The sequence below is a fragment of the Plecotus auritus genome (genome assembly GCF_963455305.1).
Source record: "Plecotus auritus genome assembly, chromosome: 4".
NCBI classification, from domain to species: Eukaryota; Metazoa; Chordata; class Mammalia; order Chiroptera; family Vespertilionidae; genus Plecotus; species Plecotus auritus.
Genome location: NC_137775.1, coordinates 10,797,265 through 10,813,573, shown reverse-complemented (window position 1 = coordinate 10,813,573; position 16,309 = coordinate 10,797,265). Strand labels below are relative to the sequence as shown.

Here is a 16,309-nt window from a genome sequence, read left to right as displayed (position 1 = left end):
GACATGAAATGAAAGGAAATTCTAAACATAAAACAAACTTTAGGCAAAACGTATTAAGGGTTTTGCATCTAGAAGAACCAAGCCACCACAAACATAATAATTACTTTGGAAAAATGTCATGCCTGCAGTGGGTAATTACAAGTAATTTATAATATAGTCAAACATAGAAAATATATTAATCATCAGTTTAAAATACACACACACACACACACACACACACACACACAGCACGGAAAACAGAACAGAAAAAAAGAAAAGAAATAAACCAACATACCTTTTCCTTTCCATTTAACCTTTGCAACAGACTGGCTAAAATCCACGTGTATTCTTCTGTCATCTATAAGTACATTGTCCATTTTGAAGAATGCTTTCTCACAATCTTCTTCCTATAGTTATAAAAACTAAGCATAAATGTTCCTGTGCATTGGGATCCCGGCTTTAAAAAAATACTGATACCTGAGTTCCTTTTTTCCTTCTCGATCTCAATGTAATTGGTCTGGGGTGCACATCTGGGCATCAGGATTTTTCAAAGCCCTCCAGGTAGTTCAAATAAGCTAGAGCTACTGCTTTATATACCACACTTGGTGCTAAGCTGATCTTGTATCTTGTGTGGTTATCATCATTTTCACACATGTTCTGTGTCCCCAACATGAATGTATTTTATATGTCAGCTTTCTTTCCAGGGTGCTTTCTAAGCACCCAGTAAACATTTTCTGTGACTGCTGCTGTCGAAAATGATGGTTTAGTCGGTCTGCAGTGGGGCTCAGGTATCGGTATTTTTGAAAAAGAGCCTCATGTGACCTTACTGTGCTATCAAGGTTGAACATCACTGGGTTGGCTCCTACAGCTCCAGCTGACGGTTGCTATGGAGAAATTGGGGTGGGAGTGCCAAATGTTCTGATTTTGGCAGAAGAAACTTAAAACCCAGGTTTTTATAAAGTGTTGTCAATAAATTTAGATTTTTGAAAAAACTGTGTGCAAACAAAATAAACCACATCTGCAGGCAAAAAACAAACAAACAAACAAAAAACTAAGCATAAATCTTTATGAAAAATTTTCACAATACTGAAAATACAAAATGTTGTTACAAAATGAAGATTTGAATGCTTACTACAACCAAATGCTATTAAATGATTTGTATCTATTACCTCAATTAACTCTGATGACAACTGTATGAGGTACTATCTATTATTACCTTACATTTTCTCAAAGAGAAAAGAGAAGTTTACAAAGGTACCGAAGTTGCCAAAGGTCACACAGTTGGCAAGGGTGAGCCCAAGATTTGAACTGAGGCAGTTCAATTGTAGTGGACATACATATACTTACCAATTGTCTTTTTTTTAAACATTTTTTTTTATTGATTTCAGAGAGAGGGATAGAAACATCAATGATGACAGAGAATCATTGATTGGCTGCCTCCTGCACACCCACTATGGGGGATCGAGCCCACAACCCAGGCATGTGCCCTGACCAGGAATTGAACGGTGCATGACCTCCTGGCTCATGGGTTGATGCTCAACCAGAGCCTCACCTGCCAGGCACCAATTGTCTTATCCAAATCCACAAGCCCTTTTAGTCAAAACCCATAAATATCCTGAAAATTTAAAGTTGTTTTTATAAATTTTGGTGTTAAAATCCATTTGACAGCAAAACCTGACCTAATGGGAGGCCTTGGCCTTAAGTTATCCCACTTATATGACTATTCATTTGTTTCAATGAAGAACTATTTTTGTGATTGATTATGGATGCTGACCTAGAGGAGTATTCTATAATTCACAGATTGTGTCAAACACACACACACACATTTATTACAATAAAACACCATATGTCAATAAAAATTAACCAAAAATGTTAAAACTACATGCAGTAACATATATAAATCTTGCAAATATAACACTGAGCAAATAAAGCTGAATACAAAAATACATACGTGTTGACATTTATATCACGTTTAAAATTAGACAAAACCAACCTATGCTGTCAGAAGTAGCAGTGATGGAGAAATTATCTGCAGGGGACACAAAGAGGGCTTCTGGGATCCCGATAATTTTTTTCTGCTAATGTTTTATTTCTTGACCTGAGTGATGGTTCTACATCGGTACAATAACTGCGGTAATTTGTCAAGCTGTTTACCCATGAGCTATACATTTTCTGTATGTGTTTTACTCTTCAGTTTAAAAAATTGGGGGATCAGATTATCCAAAACATATAGAACTTTCCGTACATGCAAAAATACAAACTAAATGATGAACACTTACAAAAAGGCTACGGGCCATGAGAAATTATGAAGCAGAATGATGTAGCTTAATCTGATTTTCAAGAAATGAAAAAGGTCACAAAAGATCCACCTCAAAAATGGAAATGCTGAATCATGATAAAGAACTCATAGATTCTATAAAGTTGAACTGCACTACATATTCATGGAAAATGGTATATTTGCAGAACACTGAAAAACATAGGCAGTCAATAGTCTATGTGCTATAAATGAGCCCTAAGCGGTTTGGCTCAGTGGATAGAGTGTCGGCCTGTGGACTGAAGGGTCCCAGGTTCAATTCTGGTCAAGGGCATGTACCTTGGTTGCGGGCACATCCCCAGTAGGGAGTGTGCGAGAGGCAGCTGAATCGATTTTCTCTCTCATTGATGTTTCTAACTCTCTATCCTCCTTTCCTCTCTGTAAAAAAAATCAATAAAATATATTTTTAAAAAAATAGTCTATGTGCTATAAATGAAATGAAATTATGTGAGTAAATAAATAATATATCCTATAGTTTCAATGATGGAATGACACTGTCAGGTCTATAAGAAGTATCCATAGCAAACCAAACCACCAATGTACCTGGTAGATACCATTTCTGGTACACCCGACAATATCTAGGTAAAATTTGTTAGGTGCCTGTCTTCCCAACCCTCCATTATTCATCTTGTAGTCCTAGGACTTATCACACTGATATATAAAAGGGGTTCAATAAATACTTTGGGATAACTATAATTTAGAATGAGTTACTATTGGACACACATCAGTTCAAAGCTGCATAAAAAAATAGCCTCACCTAACATAGTGGCAAAAAGCAATGTGAACTTATTTAAGTTCACACATATGTAAGTTCAGATCCCAGGTATGACATGATTTTAAATCCCAGGTATCACTATGTGTCTCAATTTACTTATTTGGAAAAGGAGGACAGTACCTATCTCACAGATTAAATGTAAAGATTAAATGCATGTCAGGTAGTATAATGCCTGGCTAAAAGAAAGTTATTTGAGTAACCTAAGTTATCATTATTATTTTAGACCAAGAAGGTACCATCTAATCCAATACACAAGCTTTATTTATAAAGACGTTAACACCTGGAAATAAGAGTTCTAAACCGCCAAACGTCATACAATAGCTGGTCAGTGACAAAGCTCATATTAATATCTAGAACTTAACACTCAGTCCAGTTCTCTTTCTTTACTCGATTATATCTATCTATCTAAAAACACTGAAAAATCATTCATAGAGTGTGAAGGACTTTACCTAAAACTTTGAAGTTTTCAAGATTCATGAACACAGACTGCACCTGAATCTAATGTAAAGGCACATATATTAACATCAACAAATGTTGAATTTATCACCTATCCCAGTGGTCGGCAAACTCATTAGTCAACAGAGCCAAATATCAAAAGTACAACGATTGAAATTTCTTTTGAGAGCCAAATTTTTTAAACTTAAACTTCTTCTAACGCCACTTCTTCAAAATAGACTTGCCCAGGCCGTGGTATTTTGTGGAAGAGCCACACTCAAGGGGCCAAAGAGCCACATGTGGCTTGCGAGCAGCAATTTGCTGACCACGGACCTATCCTATCTAATAAAGAGGGAATATGCTAACTGGCCATCACTCCGTCACAAAGATGGCTGCACCCACAGCTGAGGCCAAGTTCCCATAAGGAGCCTTAACAAGCAATCAGCAGGGACCTGAGGCTATGCCCTCCCCCGCCCCTGTGGGGCTTGACAGGGGACCTCAGGCCGTGTCCCCCACCTGGCAGGGCTTGACAGGGGATCTCAGGCCTCACCCCCCACCTGGAAGGGCTTGACAGGGGACCTCAAGGTGCGCTTCCCATCCTGTTGCTGGGCTAGGGAACCTCAGGCTGCTCCCCCCGCCCTAGCGCCAGGCCAGGGGACCTCAGGCCATGCCCCCCACCAGGTGGGGCTTGACAGGGGACTTCAGGCTGCGCCCCTGACCCCGGCACCAGGCCTGGGGACCTCAGGCCATGCCCCCGACTCGGGGGTGCTTGACGGGAACCTCAGGCCTCGCCCCCTGCCCTGGCGCCAGGCCAGGGGACCTCAGGCTGCAACCCCTGCCCCTGTGCCAGGCCAGGGGACCTGAGGCCATGCCCCCAACCTAGCGGGGCTTGATGGGGACCTCAAGGTGCGCTTCCCGTCCTGGTACTGGGCTAGGGGACCTGGCTGTGCCCCCTGCCTGGCAGGGCTTGACAGGGGACCTCAGGCCATGCTCCCCACCCAGCAGGGCTTGATGGGGGTTCTCAAGGTGCACCCCCAGTGCTGGGTCGGGGGAACTCAGGCCGCGCCCCCCACCCAGCGGGGCTTGACGGGGGACCTGAGGCTGCACCCCCCCTGCCAGTGGGGCTTGATGGGGAACCTGAGGCTATGCCCCCCTCCCAGGGTTGGGCCGGGGGACCTGAGGCTGCGCCCCCGCCTGGCGGGGCTTGACGGGGAACCTCAGGCCATGCCCCCCCACCCAGCGGGGCTTGACAGGATTTCAGGCCATGTCCCCCACCTGGTGGTGCTTGATGGAGGACCTCAAGGCACCCCCCCCAGGTCTGGGCTGGGGGACCTCAGGCCACACCCCCTGTCCTGGCGCCGGGCCAGGGGACCTGAGGCTACGTCCCCTGCCCGGCAGGGCTTGACAAAGGTGGGACTGGCTGGATCTGGATCTAGCCCAATGGGGGGGGTGCCGGCCGGGTCTGGGTCTCAAGTGATTTTGAGGCGCATGTGGGTGGGCGGGGACTTGACTCTGGGTCCCGAAGTGCACCCCAGACTCTGACAGGAGGAAGGTTTTCATATACATTTTACTAATTTTCTTTCATATCTGACACTTCTATTATAGAGAAAGGGCAAATAGCAATATTAAATTATTTCCTCTAATTAATCCCCTTTTAATGTGCACAAATTTCGGGCACCAGGCCACTAGTTTGACTATAATACAGTTAGTTTTTGTTGGTGCCTAAAGAAAGGGCACAATCATTTCCTAATCTTAGGGACTAGAATGAGTTCTATAATTTTCACATTTTAAAACCATATAAGAACAAAAAAATACCAAACTTAATAGATCTATATTATGACCTACCTTTTCAAATTCAATAAAAGCATAACAGAGGGATTCTCCTGTCTTCCAATCTCGAATAACTTCACAACTGAAAGAAAGTTTGGGAGAAGTGACTTTTTAAAAAAGCATTCACTCTCACACTTCATAAGCGAAGAACAAAATAAGACAGTTATTAAAAGACAAAGTTAAATTTTCCAATAACAATTTTTTTTAACTAGTTCACCAGCCTAGTAATCACATAATCTAATTCTACTCTAAATGCCCTATATAGGCCTGCAGCCCTAAATTCCCGAAGAACTGAAGGAAGAATAAGATAAAAATACTTAATTTGCCTGTAGCAAAAGTAAACTACTGCTAAAATGTTTTTAAAATCATAATTCATTTCTAGTCCCTATATGTAAATTATAGAATATCTAATGTTACTGTTAGAATAATGTATGCACATTCATACATATATAGCACATGTTTAGTAAGTTTATGCTTTGGAGTTTTTGAATTTTAATATAAAACAAGCTCAAATTTAACCCCACAAGTATAGCTAGTCTATAGAACTAATCCACCTTAACAACCAAGAGAAAGAGCTAATAAGGTTGAGCTGAAACGACTGGCTTGTCCTTTTCCTAACATATCCTAAGTATCATTTTACATTAAATGAAACAAGAAAATAAAACACTGTGAGAAAAAGGAAAAATAATCACATTAAAGAAAACGGTTCAGCTGTTACAGTAGTTACATACACATTAAAATGTAAATATTGAACAATGACCTAACCAAAATTATGACATAACCAAAGTAGTTGGAAGAAAGAATGAACATGGGAAATTAGTAATAGAGTTAAAATCTCCATCTTGCTTAGCAGGAAGTCAGCATATGTCTAAAATTGAAAAATAAAAAGCAGCAGTATAGGAATATTTTTTATAAATATGATATATTGTAAGTAGGTGAAGGAATAAATTGGGTAGTCATTTACAGAAAGATTTTTATTTCAACAGAAAGAATTAAGAATGGCTTCAAGGGAGAAAATCATGAAATGAAATTCTAAACATAATAATAATTTTTTAAAATTGATTTTAGAGAGAGAGAGAAAGTGAGAGAGAGAAACATCGCTGTGAGAGAAAAACATCAATTGGTTGCCTCCTGTACGCATCTAACTGGGATCTAACCCGCAGTCTTTTGGTGTATGAGACGATGCTCCAACCAACTGAGCCACCCTGCCAGGGCCATAAAATAATACTTTATAATTAATTATAAAATATTTCCCTTTCTCACAGGAACACTAACTTAGTAGACTTTTGCATTAACAATGCAGAGGAAATTAGCCAAAAGAATATCTGGAAAAATTTAGATTCAAATTAATTTTGATACAGATTGCTGGTAATTCTAAGGAGAATATAAATGAGATAAAACGTTTTCAATACTAGATTTAAACTGTTCCATCCACCTCCAGTGAAAATGTGTTGTAAAATCACTAAATTATATATATACACTGAGTGGCCAGATTATTATGATCTCTGAACGCATAATAATCTGGCCACTCAGTGTGTGTGTGTGTGTGTGTGTGTGTGTGTATGTATATGTATGTATATATGTATGTATATAAATGTGTGTGTGTGTGTGTGTGTGTGTATATATATATATATATATATATATATATATATATATGAGGTCCGTTGCATGAATTCGTGCATGGGTGGGGTCTGGCCAGGGGGAGGGGACATGGGCGGTTGGCTGGCCTGCCTGCTGGTCGAACTCCTGGTTGAGGGGACAATTTGCATATTAGCCTTTTATTATATAGGATACACACTGAGTGGCCAGATTATTATGTGTTCAGAGATCATAATCTGGCCATTCAGTGTGTGTGTGTGTGTGTATGTATGTACGTATATATATATATATATATTTTTTTAAATATATTTTATTGATTTTTTACAGAGAGAAAGGGAGAGGGAGAGAGAGTTAGAAACATCGATGAGAGAGAAACATCAATCAGCTGCCTCCTGCACACCCCCTACTGGGGATGTGCCCGCAACCAAGGTACATGCCCTTGACTGGAATCGAACCTGGAACCCTTGAGTCTGCAGGCTGACGCTCTATCCACTGAGCCAAACCAGTTAGGGCTATATGTATATATTCTTATACAGTATATACTCACACATACATACATTATTTTCTTCCCTCTGTCCCAAAGATTCAACTGTAAAATTCACCTGTACAAAATTCACCTAGATTCATAGCTTCATCAGAAATATGTCATTAGAAAGCCACAAATTAATACCTAGTTTTACTAAAATCTTTCACTAATTCTAGAGATTACCTTCTTATTGGCCCAAATCTTGAGAATATTATCTCCAAATCCTCATCTGTGGTCACTGGATTCAATTTACACACAAACAGGACATTTTCTGGAGGTTTAATATCTGCATCAGGTAAGTCTCCCACCTAAATTATAAACAAACAAAAATATAAATCAATTCCTTTACTTATTTTCCATTCTAAATACTTTACCCACATCAAAATGCCAAATTTCCTAAAACATCTAAATTTACATTATAAACTGCAGGATCAGAAAAAGAAATCTAAATAAGACCTCAAAATTCATTACTGACAATTCTTAAAATAATGCTTAAAATAATAATCCATTTTGTCAAAGTGAAATTCAAAAAGGTTAAATAACTAACTTGCCCAAAGCCACACAATGATAAGCAACTGAGTTGGGATTTGACTCCCAAGTTTATTTGGGTTTTATCTTCACTTTTTCCTATTTGATATATTAAAACAGAATTTATGTAAAGTATATCTAAGTTATGAAACATAAACATAAAAAACAGCCATGATGACAATAGCTAAGAACTAAAATGTCTCCTGATCCCATTATCCCTCTGCCTCGCTTACCAGATATAATGATACCCTGCTTCTTGTTTTTCCTTTTTGGCCATCCCCTTGCATATCTTTAGAGTTTTACCAGATAGGTATGTATTCCTGAGCAATATATTATTTAGTTTTGCTTGATTTTAAGCTTTTGAAAAATATTATCTTACTAAATCTAGCCTTATGTGATTAGTAATACCAGTTCTTTCCACATTATTGTTCAATATGAACAGCAATAATTCCTGAATAGTGTTTCTAGCTTTTTACTCTCACCCTCACTATCATCTCCTTCAGTCACATTGAGTCAACTTCACAGTCAACCACTGCACTGAGCAGAGCATTCCACTTCTCACTGAAGAAGCAGTGAGGGCAACAGTGAGAGAAAACCATGGTGGTGTTGGTTTCATTGTGGGAAAATTATTTTCCCATGGCCTTTAGATGGGGAAAACAATATTCCTTCATTCAAAAACTCTCAGAGATGATTTCTTATAACATTATCACATAAAGCATCTCCTTTTCAATAAACATGCTAAAACAAAAAGAAGTCATGAAAATCAGAAACAGCAAGAAGAAACACCACCAATAATATCTGCTCAATGTCTTCAAAGCCTATTAAAAACAAGCACCACCTATGTCCAGTAAGAAGTATCACAGAACATTTGGGGAAGAGCAAATCAGTAAAATTGCCAAAAGCACCTACAGTACAGAAATATCACATATCAAGGAAGCACAAATAAAAAAATTTAATGTTAGGAAAATACTTACTATACTACTTGTCAAAAATAACAAGGAAATTTAAAATACTCTTAACAGTTATGAAGTTCAAAACACTGGTTGATAATGCAAAACACTAGTTGAATTATCATTATATTACTTACACACAAGTAAGTAAGAGAAACGATGTGCTTAGAAAATAGAAGATAATAGCGAGGACCAAAAAGGACAGGCTCATGTATTAGAATGGTTAAAATCCAAAACACTGACACCACCACATGCTGGAAATGAGACAGAGCAACAGGAACTCTCATTTATTGCTAGTTTGGCAGTTTCTCACAAAGCTAAACCATACAACCCAGCAATTGCACTCCTAGGTATTTATCGAAATGAGTTAAAAAATGTCCACACAAAAATATACACACAAATGTTTACAGCACTTTATTCATACTTGCTAGAACTTAGAAGCAACTGGTATTTTAATAGGTAAATGGATAAACAAACTGTGGTACACTAACAATCGAAAGACATGGAAGAACCTTAAATACATAATGCTAAATGAAAGAAGCCAGTCTGAAAGTAACATACTGTATGATTCCAATTATAAAACATTCTGAAAAAAGGCAAAAATAATGCAGTCAGAAAAGATCGGTAGTTATCAAAGGTTGTGGGAGATAGGGATGAAGAGGTGGAACGAAGAAGATTTAGGGGAGTAATGAAACTATTCGGTGTGATACTATAATGGTGGATACATGGCATCTGTCAAAATCCACAGAATGTACAACACAAAGAGTTCATCCTAATGTAAATTATAGACTTTAGTTAATAATAATGGGCTTTATACCAATATATAAATTCCACAAAGGCAAATCTTTTTTTCACTGATGTATCCCATTAAACACAAAGATATGCATCACCCTTCTGGGCTTGACAGGTTTTGAAAGTTGGATTCTAGACTGGGGAGGGGTGGGGAGAGGTAGAGCTATAAAGAATATTACCGAAATAACTGACAAGATTGGAGCATGAACTGCAATTTCTATCAATATTTAATTTCCTGATTTCAATAACTGTACAGTGAATATGTAGAATAATATTGTTGCTCTCAGGAAATACATAGTGAGGAAGTTTGCAATTTAATTTCAAATGGTCCAGAAAAAATAGTAAGTGCATGTACATATATCATCAGAAACATAAAGAAGGAGAGAACAGAGAGAAAGAGAGAGGAGAGAGAGGAGGGAGAGGAGAGGAAGAGGAGAGAGAATGAATGATCAGGCAGATGTGACAAATTTAAAAATTGGTAAGTCTGGGTAAAAAGTATATAGAAGTTCTCTATACTATATTTTTATAAATTTTCCATAAATTTATCTGCAAATAAAAATTAAAAAACACATTAGCCCATTTTCTTCAGGCATGAACTTTTTATACTTTTGCTGCTGAAAATTCTGATGATAATCTAATGTTCTTTCCCTTATATGTCACTTACTCTTGTTGCCCAGTTTTTATAATTTTTCTTATAATTTGACTTGGTGTTGATTGTTCTGGGTCAATGTTCTCTGACACTGTGTGCTCATTAAAATGTATTATTTTCCATTTTTTTAATTCAATAAAGTTATTACTGAATTATAGTCTTTAATACTTATTCCTTCAGACTGATGATGCTATATGAATTTTACAATAGACTATGAGCCCTGGCCGGGTGGCTCAGTTGGTTGGAGCATCGCCCCATGTACCAAAAGGTTTTGGATATGATTCCTGGTCAGGGCACAAATCTAGGTTTCTGGTTCGATCCTGGTCAGGGCCGAGGCAAGCAACGTTTGTCTCATATCGATGTTTCTCTCTTTCTCTCTCTCAGTTCTACGCAGGTTTATTTTATCCTGTAACTACTATTCTAATATTTAATCTCAATACTTGAGTTGTACAAAAAATTATTTGTTAATATATGTAAAATTTAATCAAGAAACACTTTTAAAATGATGAGTATAACAATTAAAATTTATAAATATTTGTAAGTTGGATATCCATTACCCATTTTTTAAAAAGGCACTTGGCACTTTATTAATAGTGGAATCAAATTTGTTTACTTTCATGTGTTATTATTTTACACAAAATCTAATCCAGAAAAATACTCTTAGCTAAATTTTTATATTTTAAGACTGTCAAAAAGCCAGAAATAGATAAACCAACAGTAAGCATGTATTAAATATATTACTGAACAACTATTTGAACAAAGAAAATTACTTACCATTTCTAATAAAATAGCTTGAGTTTTGGCCTCTTTTTCTGCCTTTATTTCTTCTACTTCTTCAGCTGATCTTCCTTTGAAATCATCTATTTCTTCATCTGCTCCTATTCGACCACTCTGTAAGACAAAAGTTTATCTTATACTAGTATATGTGTATATATAATTTTAAAAAACAGAAAAATCTGGGACATTACGCTTTATTCTTAGTTCCATCAAATGCATTAGAATAGATTAACTTCATTTGTTTCACGTATGTGAAACTTACCTCTGAAAATTGATGTAAATTAATTCAATAATATTAGCCAGACTAATCTTCTAATTTATTGTTACTTCAAAATAAACATTTACATAGAAACTATCTGTATCCAACTAAGTGTTGAATGCAGAAGACAAATGATGTTAGAAACTAAGCATCAAATCCAATTATAAAGATAAAGTTAGCTTTAAGGGAAGTCTCATAAGCAGAAATTTATACTTTAAAATATCTGAGGAAAAAGTGTGCATTATTCCACAGAAATTTCTGGGTTCTAGCCTGGATTCAGAATATGTCCCAGTTGAAAAATTATTTTAAAGGATGATAGTTTAATTTAGCCTAAAATTCTTGAAATTTTAGTGAGGATATTAAAAAAAAAACAAAAACATTTTCCCAAAGTAATCATATAAGCTTCCAGAGCTAAGGCTCTTCTGGTGGAACAGAAACTAAAGAAAGAATATTATCACAAAAACATAGCTAGAAAAATGAATTGCCTCCATAGAAAAGAAAAAGAACTCTACACTTATCCTAGAATAACTGATCAAGCAAGATAGGCATTCTGAAGAAATGTTTTAATAGGCTAAAAAGCAAAAGCTATGCAAAGCATTAATATGCATGGACAGTCAATCACAAAAGGACTCAACTTGCCGAAACTGGTTTGGCTCAGTGGATAGAGCGTCAGCCTACGGACTGAAGGGTCCCAGGTTCGATTCCAGTCAAGGGCATGTACCTTGGTTGCAGGCACATCCCCAGTGGGAGGTGTGCAGGAGGCAGCTGATCGATGTTTCTCTCTCATCGATGTTTCTAACTCTCTATCCCTCTCCCTTCCTCTCCGTAAAATATCAATAAAATATATTTTAAAAAAACCAAAAACAAAAACAAAAGGACTCAACTTACATCTAGTTGTTCCCTGGTAGGTTCTGGTGATCGATCAGGAATTAATAAATCCGGAGGGTCATCAAATGGATCATCTAAAATCACTGTATGATTAATCCTTACAAAATAAATCCATGTCAAATGTTACGGTTACATTGCTTCAGAATCTATGTTTTACTTTTTACAAATATTTTAACAAATGTCTACGTATCCCTAGAGCCAAAAAACCATAAGCTCCTAAATTTTATTGCACCAGGATGGTAACTAGAGTACACTGTCACAATTAGTGTTACTGTTTTTGATTGTTTGATATTATATTTATTACTCTGCATTACTCTAAAATAATATGTCTAATTCTTAGTACTTTTGCCATATTTCTCAATAATCTGCATTTTTAAATACTAAATTAAAGGCTTAATAATTCCTCCCAGCATATGCAATTATAAATAATTAGTACAAGTGTAAAAACATAAAAGCGTAAAAACATAAAGATTCTTATAGTCTTGTATTAATTCACATTTATTCAAAAAAAGTCTTTCACATAACATCACCCCTACCATGTCAAACATCACAGTATTAAAACATGCTAGTACATTCAGATAGTAAATTGTAACCACACCTGATATCTTGATATGGTACAAAATCCTTGTCAACAAAGGTCTCATTAATTTTCTTAATTATGTCCATGCCTTCTGTCACCTCACCAAACACTGTATGAACACCATCAAGGTAATCTAGATTATCTCCTGTAGTAATAAGAAACTATAAAGAAAAACACAGAACACAAATGCATATATATATATATATATATATATATATATACACAATTCAAACTGAAATTAGTTAACAGACTGACAAAAAATACACAAAGGATTCTACATTAACTGCATGGATTCTTACCCACTTGTTACTAGTACTAAAATGTCAACAAATACATAGATGTTGCTCTGATTGTTTAAAACACTTGGCCAAAGCAAAGCTCAGTTTCTTCACATGTAAACTGTGAGGGGGAAAAAGCATCCTCCCCAAATGGGGTTTCAGTGAGGATTAAAGAAAGCAAAGAATGAAAAGTGCTCAACATGGCCTGTTTTGAAATAAGTAATAAATACAGAAAGGAAACGGGCCACAATGTTATCGCAGTCTTGGTCTTTCTCTGCTGCTGTTAGGGTTCAAAATATCTGGAGAAGGGGCTGCTGTAAATTAATCAAGAGACTAGAAATATAAATTTGTAATCCGTGGGGGAGGCAGAGGAGCTTAGCTATAGGAACCAAGTTCTGTCTGTCTCAGGACCCCTTGGCTCTTTATTAACACAAATTGTCCTAAAGCAAAGTAGATATACATATCAAAGGCCAAGGTTTAGTATACGGAGGCATTGTTGGATTGGGGGAACTGCCTTTGGCTGTTCAGATGTTTGGCCAGCAGGAGGCAATAACATGTAGATTAAAATGCCCTCAGCTCTCTGGTAACAGGCAATAATATATGCAAATCTTTAGGTGTGGGGGAATGCCCTTCAGCCAGTACAGTAGGTAATAATGTGTATTCAGCCCTGCTGAATCCCCAAATTCCATCAACCTTTTGATGAAACTTCTTGCATTTATGACATGCTGGAATTAGCTTCTGGCACAATGTGAACAGTGATGATCCATGAATGGTGGGATTGGGGGTAATGTTATTTTCTTCTTTGTACTTTTCAGTGTTTTCTAAATTTCTCACAATGAACATGCCTTGCATTTAAAAGAACAAAATAATTTTTTCTTTTTTTGTGATGTCATATCATTTTTGTTATAAAGAGAAAAGAGTGTAATATTTTCCCTTAACAAATATCTTTGATTGAAATGTTCTCCTTACTGGGTAATTCTAACTTTGTAGGATCCTTACAGTCCCTCATTTTAAAGCAAAACTCATCTTTTCACCCACTTCCTAACCTGAGATCCATGCTGATCACTGCCATTGTTCACCATGGACACAGTGCCTTTCTTCTTGTGCTTAATTCTTGGCACTTTTTCTGCATCGAAAAACCTTGCTTGATCACCATACAGTTGACTGAAAATACATACAATAAGTAATAAAATATAAGTATTCTCACCATGAAATATAGAAGTACTAGTAACATATATGGTTGCCATTTCTTTATAGAAATATCAGTATGATTCAAAATATTCCTCATTTCCAGCAGTTGCCAACCAGTGGTCCGTGAGGTCTGAAAGGTTGGAGACCACTGCAGGAACTTGGAAAAACTCTAATTTGAACCATATTTTAAAATGCAGATTGAAATAAGCTAGTTAAATGCTATAAAGAGGCAATTCTATTTTACTCATTTTAAATAAAAGAACTTACCCAAAAACAGACTCTCCTCCACGGCCAGTCCCTGTAGGATCACCAGTTTGGATGATAAAATCTCTCTATAATATATAGGATATTTTATTAATTCACATAATTTGCTTGATGGTTCCAATAACAAATAACATGACTAGTATCCACCAACTCACCTGTACATTGTGAATAAGGCAATAATTGTAATATTTTATTTTGCACAACTTCAGGAAATTCAAACAGGCTGAAAGAAAACAAATAATAAACGTATCACAGTAGTTCACAAATACACTTTAAGTAAAAGCACAGTTGGTATAATTTAATTTCTAAATTACTATACAAAACCTCCCCCAAATGGTCAAATATCCAAAGCCATAAAAAAAGGCAGTGAGCTTAAAAAAGAGCAATATATTTTAAATTATCTTTTTATTCTCTTTTTCTTAGGGTTTCTTGGGCAGGTGAGCTAATGCAGGAAACTGACACATCTGAGATAAGCAATCATTTATTAATTGATTTTATAAGAGAAAAAAAAGTTACAATACTGCCCATATCTGAAAATACCATTTCTGCCACTTAAATAGTAAAATAGTAAAATGTGGGTTAAAAAAATGCCACAAGAGTTCAAAAGAGGGATTGTTTCTGGCTAGAGAAATTAGAAGACCTTGTGGAGGCTTTTAAAAGAACTGGATTGGCAGAGAACAAAGAATGTACAACATGTACAATGTTACAGCCTATATAATAAAACCCTAATATGCAAATCAACCGAACAGCTAACGACAGGTCGCTATGACGTGCAATGACCACCAGGGGGCAGAAGCTCAATGCAGGACTGCCCCTGGTGGTCAGTGTGCTCCTACAGGGGGAGCACCACTCAGCCAGAAGCCAGGCTCATGTATCTTTTATGATACAAATTGAAGTAATTACAGATTAAATAAATCCCACATTAAGAATTTATTACAAAAAAATCCAATGGAGGAGGATGTATAAATGAAACAATCTTGGTTACGTGTTTTTTTTTTTAATACATATTTTTATTGATTTTTTACAGAGAAGAAGGGAAAGGGATAGAGAGTCAGAAACATCGATGAGAAACACCGATCAGCTTCCTCCTGCACACCCCCTACTGGGGATGTGCCCGCAGTCAAGGTACATGCCCTTGACCGGAATTGAACCCGGGACCCTTCAGTCCCCAGGCCTACGCTCTGTCCACTGAGCCAAACCAGTTAGGCCTTGGTTACATATTGACAACTGTTAAATGAAGATAGTCATCGGCACATGAGGGTTCATTTACATGATTCTACTTCTGTATATGTCTTAAATTTTTTATAATAAAAAGTAAAAAAGTAAAGAAAAAGAAGGGAGGGGGAAAAGGAGGAAGAAAAATAAATCTGGATATGTTTACTATGGATTGATTAGTTATACATATAAATAGATATCCAATCACATGCTTACAAATAAATATAAACAGAGTTGGCTTATGTTTTTAGTGTCCCAAGTATCTTTACAGAACCCACGCTTGTCTGTTCTGTATGTGTTAGTTAGGTGGAGTAACCCTATCTCTCCTTAGTTCCTCATAGCTCTGGGGAAAGAGGCCCACTCATTTGCTAGGTGCTGCTCCATGTGAAAATTGGCAACCAAACTCAAAGGAAAGCAAAACCAAAATATGACAAATACAATTCCCTATAACATCCTTTGATTCCCCTGGATCCCACCATC

At 36.8% G+C, this 16,309-nt stretch overlaps 1 protein-coding gene across 2 annotated transcripts in view; it reads right to left on the bottom strand.

Annotated features, from left to right (window-relative positions):
- The window catches only part of PPIL4 (peptidylprolyl isomerase like 4), a 34,755-nt gene that overhangs the window by 14,447 nt on the left and 3,999 nt on the right, over window positions 1–16,309 (bottom strand). For both annotated transcript variants that reach the window (XM_080665311.1, XM_080665310.1), the window contains exons 2-10: window positions 14,770–14,837; window positions 14,618–14,682; window positions 14,206–14,323; window positions 12,900–13,042; window positions 12,302–12,398; window positions 11,152–11,268; window positions 7,642–7,766; window positions 5,349–5,415; window positions 275–386 (exon numbers count right to left, since the gene is read on the bottom strand). In XM_080665311.1, coding sequence (XP_080521437.1) covers window positions 275–386; window positions 5,349–5,415; window positions 7,642–7,766; window positions 11,152–11,268; window positions 12,302–12,398; window positions 12,900–13,042; window positions 14,206–14,241 — 697 coding nt within the window. In that variant the 5' untranslated portion in view covers window positions 14,242–14,323; window positions 14,618–14,682; window positions 14,770–14,837. The remainder of the gene's footprint in view (window positions 1–274; window positions 387–5,348; window positions 5,416–7,641; window positions 7,767–11,151; window positions 11,269–12,301; window positions 12,399–12,899; window positions 13,043–14,205; window positions 14,324–14,617; window positions 14,683–14,769; window positions 14,838–16,309) is intronic.